The sequence below is a fragment of the Myotis davidii genome, unplaced genomic scaffold (assembly GCF_000327345.1).
Source record: "Myotis davidii unplaced genomic scaffold, ASM32734v1 scaffold142, whole genome shotgun sequence".
Classification (NCBI taxonomy): Eukaryota; Metazoa; Chordata; class Mammalia; order Chiroptera; family Vespertilionidae; genus Myotis; species Myotis davidii.
Genome location: NW_006294400.1, coordinates 8,081 through 18,501, shown reverse-complemented (window position 1 = coordinate 18,501; position 10,421 = coordinate 8,081). Strand labels below are relative to the sequence as shown.

The window sequence follows — 10,421 nt, the reverse complement described above, 5'->3', positions numbered from 1 at the left end:
GGGGGGGTGGCAGGGAGAGGAAGATCAAGAATCCAGTGTGTGCTTAGCCACTGCCAGACAGTTCCGTGGTCCCCCCCTCCCCAGTATAAGCAATGCTGAGGTGAACACCTCTGTGCCTTCGGGTACAGTCCTACAGGTGGAATCTCTGGATCAAAGCACAGAAGCATGTTTTTAAAGATTTGCTAAGTTCGCATTGCTCACAAGGCTTATCGATTTGCATTTCCACCAGCATTCGTTCACTGGTTCGCCGGGAGGTCGCTGCCACACCCCGTTCTGGAGCTCTGGGTCTGATGTGTGTGTGTGGGGGGGGGCAGTCTGGTGGGGGGGACGAGGGAGCAGTGCAGGAGGAAGGAACCTCTTGTTCAGAGGGGTCCAGTCAACCCTGAAGGGGTGCACAGACCAAACACATTTTCCCACGTTGGTCTGTCCTCTGTCCCCAGAGAAAGATGTTAGGGAGCCAGCGCTAACAATGCTGTCGAGCAAAGAGCTCGGGCGGGAAAAGCATCCAGAAAAGGGAACAGAATATATGAAGGTCCTGCACCGAGAAGCCCAGGGCTTTATCTCAAGAGCAGTGAGAACCACAGAATTGTAAGCAGCCACGGGATTTTTTAAAAATACATTTCTTTATTGATTTCAGAGAGGAAGGAAGAGGGAGAGAGGGTGGTAGAAGCATCAATGATGAGAGAGAATAATTCATCGGTTGCCTCCTGTGTGACCCACCCTGGGGATCGAGCCCACAATCCTGGCACGTGCCATGACCCCCTGGTTCATAGGTCGACTCTCACCCCCTGAGCCACACTGGCCAGGCAGAGCATGGTTTTTAGTCGGCCAGAGCTAAGGTGACCTCAGGCCACCCTGATAGAGGTTCATTATTAAGACGTGGAGAGATGGCCAAAGCACACAGTCACTTTTCGTTATAGCTATTTTGTCAGCCCCAAATACCCACACACAGGGACAGTAGACACAGAGAGGAAGGCCTGGAAGGCGGGACACCCAGCCAGGGACGGCGTTCATCTCTGGGGAGGAGACCGGAGAGGCGAGGGCAGACCCTCTCTCCTGAGTTCACGCCCCTCTGCATGTTGGAAGTTTCTATCACAGGCTCCTGGCTCCCACCCTCTGTACTGGCTTTGACTTCCGGTTTAGAGGCAACACAGGGGGTGGGGGAGTAGGTTGACCGACACCAGGAGGCAGCAAGAGACAAATCCAGAGGGTGGGGCTCCCCACAGAACATCTGGCGGCGGTCAGTCTCTCCCATGGTCACTGCCCAGGGCGGATAAGGCTTTTTTTTTAAAATATATTTTTATTGATTTCAGAGAGGAAGGGAGAGGGAAACATCAATGATGAGAGAGAATCATTGATCGGCTGCCTCCTGCACACCCCACACTGGGGATCGAGCTCGCAGCCGGGCAAATGCCCTGACCAGGAATCGAACCGGTGACCTCTTGGTTCCTGGGTGGACGCTCACCGCTGAGCCACACCCGGCTGGGCTGGATAAGTCTTAATAAAGCCTTGGTGTAGATAAGACGAGAATCCTCTGAAGTGGAAACATGGAAGGCACGGACTGATGGTGAAGCAGGTCATGAAACAGTATATTTTGTTTTGTTCCCCAAATGCAGTCTCGTTAAGATAATTAAATCAGCCTCTCCTGGGAACACTAAACATTCTCCGATGACACCCGTGGGCGGGTATCTCGGAACGCACAACCCCGATGTGGGTGAGCGTGTGTGTGGCTGGAGAAAGTTCCAGAAGGATCCTTTTGGGACAGCGATGATGTCTGGGTGGTGGTGTTTTTGCTTATTTTTCTTCTTTGTATTCTCTAATTTTCTTCATGCACATGGCCTGTTTCTGTAATTTTTAAGAAAAATGTTTTAAAATCTATACACCCATGACAGGTCCTTAGTTTTCAAAACTCTCCAGTCAGAAGTAGTGATGGGAGCAGCCCGAGGCCCCCACCCTCTGTCAGACCTTCCTCGCTTGCTCAGGGCCTTTCAAAACCTCCGGGAGGTCTGAGGTGGACAGAGGCCACCCCACCCCACCCCTAGGGACATCAGAGCCCAAGCAGGGCGCCTGGACCGGCGGGGCCCCCAGAGCGCGGAGCTCTAGACCTCCTGGACTCGGACCACCTGGCACGGCCCAATAACTCCCATCGCACGGGCGTGGGGTTCACCAAGGCCCCGGGGTCCCTGCTTGTGCTGAGCAAGAGTGCGGCGGGCGCCAGGACAGGGCCCGAGCTGGGACTCCCGCGTCTTGGCGCTCAGCGTCGCCAGATGGGGTTCGGATCCCGGCTCCTCCACCCTCAGGGCAGAGGGCTGAGGGCCAGGTCCTTGAGGTGCCCACGCCACTGCGCCCTGCGAGGACAGCAGCTGCCCGCCCCTGGGGAACACGTGGGCCGTGGAGCGTGAAGTGGGGGGCTGTGTGCAGGGCTCCTCAGGCCGCCGGCCAGTGCAAGTTCTCCCCCAGACTAGCGACCTCACTCCTTCTGGTTCAGGGCCGCGTCTGGTTTCCCATGACAGCTCAGCGCGAGGCTTAGCCCGAGACTGGCTCCTGGGAAAAGCAGCTGTAACGGAGGTGACCGGGTCCGTGGGGGACGTGACCGTGGACCGTGCAACAGAGAAGATCCCTGACCTAAAGCTAAAAGGGGTGACGTGGCGGTGCTGTGGTGCCACAGGGGTGTCCCTGACCTTCGGGGATGCATGACGAGGAGGTTAGGGTCGACGTTTAACGCCAAGTGCGTGCAAACGGGCCAGTAAAAGCGGGAGAACGAGGCGGCTCAGTGGGAAGGTGCGGGCGGGCGGGCGCGGCAGGAGGCTGCTCAGGGCAGCGCGCTTCCTACTTTTCTGAAGGTTCAGAAACATTCTTCCCGTCAAAATGAAATGCTATCCGTTTCTAGGAAGGAGGGTCTTGCTTTCTTGTTGCATTAGGAATGGGCTTGGGGACTCCCCCACCACTCTCAGGCCCCCAGCCAAGGGCCCCTGGTATGTGTTACAGACACTTGGGCTGCCTGGGGGCCTCGCCTCGCTTCTCCATGCTGTTCCCAGAACCGCTCGCTACCCGCAAACTTGCAGGACGGCCACCCCGACCCACCACCGGGACAGCTGGATCCGGGTCAGCGTCCTGTCGTTTGGCCTTGCGGACCACTGTCCTCCAGCTGCCACTCGGCAGCCTCTGAGCGTCGCCCCCAAGCAGAGGCCCCCACTTTCTGACTAGCGCCACAGGTGGCTCCACCCAGTTTAGATGGACTTCACCAACCAGCTTCATCCATCTAGAATCAAGCTCAGCATTGGGGAGGGCGGTCACAGTGCCCTTGGACACTGTTATAAGCACAGGACTTCTCCCAACACACACACACACACACACACACACACACACGCATCAGCGAGCCAGCAAGAAGCTGGGCCGTCCACCCACTGGCGGTAGGTTAAAATTTTTTTTTCTTTTTGTTGTGGCTCCTCAGTGCAGTGGAAGGGGGTTGGGAGGTTGGGGGAGACAGAGAGGAACATCGATGTGAAAGAGACACATAGATTGGCTGCCTCCTGCACTCACCCCAACCAGAGCCGGGGATCCAACCTGCAACCAGGTATGTGCCCTTGACCAGGAATCCAATCCGCAGCACTTCGGTCCTTGGGCCAGCGCTCTAACCCCTGAGCGATGGTCAGGGCCCCAGGGGAAATTCTGATGTGCCACACAGAAATGGGAAACCACCTTAAATGCCCATCAACTGCTGAATGAAGACACAACATGTGCTATATCCTGCGATGGGATACCTACCGTCCAGCAGGAAAAAGGAACTCTCTCAGGCGCATGCCACATGAATGACCCTCACAAATATTACCCTCAGGAAAAGAAGCCAAACACAGAGACCACATACTGTACGGTCTTATGTATACAAAGCATCCAGAAGAGCAGAGCTGCAGAGACAGAACGTGCATTAGTGGTTGGGGCGGGGGCAGGAAGTAAGAGGAAAGTGCGTGAGGGATCACACTGGGATGATTCAATGTTTTAAAACTGGTTTACGTGTGTTCATGGTTGCATAACTCTGTGCATTTATCTAAAATCACTAAGTTGCACACATTAGAAAGTGAGCAAGATGATATGCAAATGTGCCACCGTCCTGTTATTTTTTCATGTCAGGGGGCTGGAACGTACTGACTGCTCTGCGTGCTGTTTTCAGAGCCTTATGTTTGGAAGGCTAGCCCCCTCCAAGAGACCCACGGGGCCCCTAATCCTCACTCACGAGATCTTATCCCTGCCCTCACCTCCTTTGCTCCGATCCTCACCACATACCTGTTCTGCTCTGACTGGGCGGAATGTCCCCAGGGGAGGGAGGGGCCCTGTCTGTCTTGCTCACCCTCTGTCCCAGGGCCCCAGCACAGGGAAGCTGCTCTCTAAATACTTGTCTAATGAGTGAAGGAAGGAAGGAATGGTGTGTCCCCCACCTGGGAGAAGGGGCAGGGTTTCTTGCTGTTTCTTTTACACGGTCGTCAAATATCTAAGCACTTTCCTTTCCCAGGTTGGGTGTCTGGGACTATCTCTACCCTGAAGGAGGGCATTGAAGTCTACTCTCACCTTCCCGGTTTGAAACCTTGACCTTGCTCCCTAGAACTGCTTTATTTATTTATTATTATTCATATATATTTTTTATTTATTTATTTCAGAGAGGAAGGGGGAGGGGAAGAAGAAATAGAAACATCAATGATGAGAGTCACTGATTGGCTGCTCCTGCACGTCCCCTACTGGGGATCGAGCCCACAACCTGGGCCTGTGCCCTGACCAGTAGAGCCATGACCTCCTGGTTCATAGGTTGATGCTCAACCACTGAAGTGCTTACTTTAGAGCAGGTTGAGCATTAGGGTCTAATGCTTCTACCATTTCTCAAAGGCCTACTGTGTGCCAGGGACGTCGTGTGTATAAATAATCTCATTCAAGACTTGCACCAGTTTTCTGGACTAGGTACTGTTATTACCCCTAGATTAAAGTCAGAAACTGAGGCCCAGAGAGGTGAAGACGTTGCCCAATTGGTCACACAGCTCAGAAGCAGAACCAGGATGTGAACTCTGGGCCTTTCTGCCAAAGTTCAGGCACTGGAGACTACCCACGAATCCTTCTGCCCTCCAGAGAGAGGGTGCACACACTTCTGGGTTGTTCAATGGAATGGTAATCAGACGTGAGAACTGGAGTTTTCCTGAACCCCCTGTTGGCATCTGTCTTGATGCCTAAGAACTGCATCTTGGGTAATTTTAAGGACCAGAAAATCGCACTGTATCAACACCTGTGAATGGTATTGCTATTTCTACTAGGGGTCCTTTTGCTATCTGGGTGCTGTTTTCTACCTCTACCTGCGTCTCACGTTCTCAAATGATTGCTCTGCCTCTGCTTCTGTCTTGCAAAAATCGCCTTTTCCTTGTTTCAAGTTGCTGAGGCAAAAGAAAAAAAAACACCAAAAAACAGAAAAAAAAGGGCTCCCATTTATAACCCTGTGTGCTGGCGCCATCTAGTGGTTACACGTGGGAAGTACACCAGCCTCCTGAAAGCAGGCGAGACAAGATTTGGGGAAATGAATGCCTTCCAGCCTTTGTCTGAGGACAAAAATAGCACACTCTCCAGGTTACCAGAGGCCAGATTCTCCAGGCGTCATCAGGAACCTCTCTGGAGCCACGTTAACGCCTTTACTTAATTATAAACTATTTAGTCAAAGGAAATAACACTCCAGAAGTAATAGATGTTACATTTTGCCATATTTCCCTCAGCTCTCTTTTTGTTGTTGTTAATCCTCACCCAAGGATATTTTCCCATTGATTTTTAGAAAGAGTGGAGGGGAGGGAGAGAGACAGAGAGAGAAACATCGATGTGAGAGAGACACATCAATTGGTTGCCTCCTGCACACACCCCGACCAGGCCTCAGGATCGAGCCTGCAACCGAGGTATATGCCCTTGACTGGAATTGAACCCAGAACCCTTTAGTCCTCAGGCCAATGCTCTAACCACTGAGAAACACCAGCCATTGCATGTTTTCTTTCCACAACAACAATGTGTAAATAAATGTTGTATTATATCCTAGCTGGTTTTGCTCAGTGAGTAGAGCATTGGCCTGTGGACTGAAGGGTCCTGGGTTCAATTCCGGTCAAGGGCATGTACCTGGGTTGTGGGCTCAATCCTCAGTAGGGGGTGTGCAGAAGGCAGCCCATTACTGCTTCTCTCATCATTGATGTTTCTATCTCTCCCTCTCCCTTCCTCTCTGTCTGAAATCAATAAAAATATATTTTAAAAGTTGCATGTAATATTATATTTAAAATCGTTTTTCTTAAAATATTAATGTTTATTGCATGTAAATGGCTAACTACTTTGTATCTACAATCTGGTAATGGATTTTGTATGCCGCTCAGGACTGCAGAGCGTCCAGCCATCTATCCGTTCCACAAACACGGATGGGCATCGCGGTGCCCTGGGAAACAAGGTCTCCGTCTCCGGCTGGGAGGCGCGTGTCCATGCGGCGTCTCTGAAGCTGGCAGGCCGCCTTGTAAGCTTGCAAGCCAGGCAAAGCCAGAGGTGCTCCGCTGTTCTCGACAAGCCCCGTCCCGGCCACGCACAGAGCAGGTCACCCGAGCTTCTGTCGAAGGGCCTGACGGTTAACAGCCAGTCCCTCGGAGTAAACACACCCGGCTGGTCTGCTTCTCCGAGGACCCTGATCAGAGCAGCGGTGAAGAGGAGGTCCAGAGAGGCTAAAGCACGTGTCCTCGGACTCGCCATCCGGACAGGAGCGCAGCGTCCACGTGACCAGGGCTGGGTCCCTTGCTTGCTGTCTGTCCACCAGCCCCTGGAGGAGCCCCCTGTCTGCCTGTTCCCCTTCCCCAGCGCCTGCCCCCGGGCACCGTCGGGTGAATGACTGACCACACCGGGTGCCGGAAGCAGGGCCGAGCAGTATATTGGGCAGTGCGAATGGCGTGGCCGCCATGGGGACTGCATGGGGAGCGCCGGGGTAAGCTTGTATTTCTGAGCATTTATCACACAGTCGCCTGCCCTAGTGGAGGGAGCCCATGGGAATCCACTGGAGGGGGACAGCCCTTTCCTCTGCCACAGTCGCAGTGGGGGCAGCCATGTTCACCCCAGGGGCCGCTACCCCCAACCCCGGCTGCAGCTGATTGGATCAAGGGGCGGGGGATCCAGGCTGGGCCAATCAAACCCCTCCCCTGGGAGTTTGGAGGGTGGGGCGGGGCAGAGAGGCGGTGCGTGGCCTCTCTGGTGTCTGGACCAGCGCAGAGACAGTCCGGTGCTGTGCGGAGAACGGATCAGACTCACAGAGGGAACATGGGGAGAGAGGAGGAGGAGGGAGACAGGCGAGCGCTCCGGGCCTGCCTCAGGTCCCTCCCTTGGCCCTGGGCACCTCTGCACATCAGATTTCCCTCCCTCGGATGATTTGCTTATTAAGCAGGTTGGCAGCCCGTGGGCCACATCCATCAGGGCTTCACAGAGATAAACGCTGAATCACTGTGTACAAGACAAGAAAAGGGGGACAGCAACTACCACGCACCCCTCTGCACACAGCGCCTCTCTGTGTAACATACACCCTGGCAGGACCTGGATGAGAACGGGGCTCCGTGCACACAGCTGGCACTGAAAATCACCCAGGCTTTTTAGTTTTTCTGTTGTCATTTGTGTGACCTTTTGAAGATCGGCGGTGGTGCGTCGGGATTTGAACCCACGTTTCTGAGTCCTCAGACCAGCAGCTCACCAGCACCCACTCGTGTTTCCCTCCGCGGGAGGCCGCCTGGGGCGCGTTCCCAGTCCACCAGCGAGGGGAGACCTCTCCTTCCCCAGCCCTGAGCTGCCTGGGAAACAGGTGCGGACCAGGGTGCGCTGTCTCTGGTCCTGAAAGTCTCAGGCAGCCGCGGAACCACAGCAGAGCCCGTCCTACAGCAGCACCACCATTCCAAGCCTCACTGGCGGTCCTGCATGTTCCTGAGGAAGTTTAAACGCCGCCGGCAGCGCGCCAAGCGGACAATCATAGGCGAGTAAAGGGAGCAGGACGGCCTAAGGCGGAGGGCAGTGGGCAGTGGAGAAGGGGCCCGCCTTCCAGCGACAGTGACGCCGATGGCAGCCACCGTGGGCTCGGACAGTTGATGAAGTCCGAGAGTACAGCCTTAAAACCAATGTGGATCTAAACACCCAGAAGCAGCCCGGCCAGTGTGGCTCCAAGAGCTTGCTCCCTACGATGAGAATTGGTTCTACACATGAGCTGCTTCCACAGCGCAGCTCCTGTACCTTCAGGGAGGCACTGGGATTGGCTCCATGACCAAGATCTATGGAGGACGACAGAGAAATGGTGTCATCCCCAGCCACTTTAGCAGAGGCTCTAAGAGCGTGGCCCGCAGGGTCCTCCATGCCCTGGAGGGGATGAAAATGGTGGAAAAGGATCAGGATGGGGCCGCAAATTGACACCTCAGGGACAGAGAGATCCCAGGAGGCCATGGTTCGATTCCAGGCCAGGGCACATGTCAGGGTTTCGGGCTTGATCCCCAGTGAGGGGTGCGCAGGAGGCAGTCGATGAATGATTCTATCATCATTGATGTTTCTATTTCTCTCCCCCTCCCTTCCTTTCTGAAATCAACAAGAATACGTTACTGTAAAAGACGTGAACCAGGAGGAGCTCGTCAGAGCTCTGGCAGCCTTCCTCAAAAAGTCCGGAAAGCTCAAAGTCCCTCAATGACTGGACACTGTCAAGCTGGCCAAGCATGATGAGCTTGCTCCCTACGATGAGAATTGGTTCTACACATGAGCTGCTTCCACAGCGCAGCTCCTGTACCTTCAGGGAGGCACTGGGATTGGCTCCATGACCAAGATCTATGGAGGACGACAGAGAAATGGTGTCATCCCCAGCCACTTTAGCAGAGGCTCTAAGAGCGTGGCCCGCAGGGTCCTCCATGCCCTGGAGGGGCTGAAAATGGTGGAAAAGGATCAGGATGGGGCCGCAAATTGACACCTCAGGGACAGAGAGATCTGCACAGAATCGCAGCGCAGGTGGCAGCTGCCAACAAGAAGCATCAGAACAAGTGCTGGGTAAATAAAATTGCCTCATTTGTAAAAAAACAACAACGGTGTCCAGAAATTAGTTTTATTATAAAACTAGTGGCCTGGTGCAAAAAATTTGTGCATGGGGTCCTGGTGGCTGCTGACCAGGTTGGTCTGATCAGATTCTCTCCCCAACAAGGGGGACGGGGATTGGCAGCTCCTGCCTCTGAGGCCTACACCCCTCGCCCCTGGGATCCTCGGTCACTCAACAGTTTTTACATTTGCATGGGCCACACTGTATTCTTCTGCTGCTGCTGCTTCTTTTTTTCACATCAGAGAATTTTATGGGACACGGCTCGGGACCTGGCAGGCCCAGGACAAAGCCCTCAGACAGGGCTGGAGGACGGTGGTTCCATCCAAAAAGGCTCAGGACACACGGGAACCCCACAGGGTGACACTAAAGTTTACTGTATAGTTGGGAGACGGAAGAGCTTCACCACAGACGTGGGAACAGGTCCAATCTTTATCATAAACATCCAGTGGAAGTGACAACTCCAACTCATCCTGAGACACAGAGCACTCTGGGGCAGGTAGCTGGGTGGGTGCGGCCAGAGCCAGCATCCTCACTGGTCAGCTGACCTGGAGGGTGATGAGTGGGCCCAGATGTCCCTGGCACGGGGCTGGTGGGGGCAACAGACGATGGGCACTAGGACACTGCGCATTGACAAGACCAATTGTGAGCCCTGGCTGGTTTGGCTCAGTGGATAGAGCGTCAGCCTGTGGCCTGAAGGGTCCCGGGTTCGATTCTGGTCAAGGGCACGTGCCCGGGTTGCGGGCTCGATCCCCAGTAGGGGGTGTGCAGGAGGCAGCCAATCAATGATTCTCTCTCAGCACTGATGTTTCTAATTCTCTCTCCCTTCCTAGGTGAAATAAAAAATGTATTTTTTTTAAAAGTTGTTTTTCCATAACCAAGTCTTTAAAATAACATAATGAATCTGAAAAGTCAGTTTAACTGGAAGGCTTATTTTCTCATTTAAACTCTAGATAACTAGGTTTGATTCATCTTTAGACTAAAGATGAATGAAAAACCACATCAAAATCCTTATCTCTTCTACAGACCTAGAAGTAAAGTCCTTGAGGCTACAGTTATGTATAAAAAAAATCTAATAAAAGGATGTAAATTGTCCAAGTGCCTGTTGAAACTACCTGCCAACATACACATAGCATATAAGCACAGGTACTCTCAAATCACCACAAAAACATTCAAACTGTCAGTCCTTAAAATTAACAGATTCATCACCACCTCTATTTCTAAGCAATATATGTCATCACCAACTAACCAACAGAAATGCTCACTATTGAACCATTTTATGCCAATTCCTAGCTGGGGGAGAGATATAAAGAAAGGAAAAAGA

The 10,421-nt window shown here is 53.3% G+C and overlaps 1 protein-coding gene across 1 annotated transcript in view; it reads left to right on the top strand.

The window, feature by feature from the left end:
- The first annotated feature begins 6,936 nt into the window (after positions 1-6,936).
- Positions 6,937-10,421, top strand: part of LOC102754729 — a 10,240-nt gene continuing 6,755 nt past the window's right edge. The window contains 4 exon segments of the mRNA XM_015567123.1: positions 6,937-6,976; positions 7,874-8,005; positions 8,610-8,957; positions 8,960-9,125. Coding sequence (XP_015422609.1) covers positions 6,937-6,976; positions 7,874-8,005; positions 8,610-8,957; positions 8,960-9,125 — 686 coding nt within the window.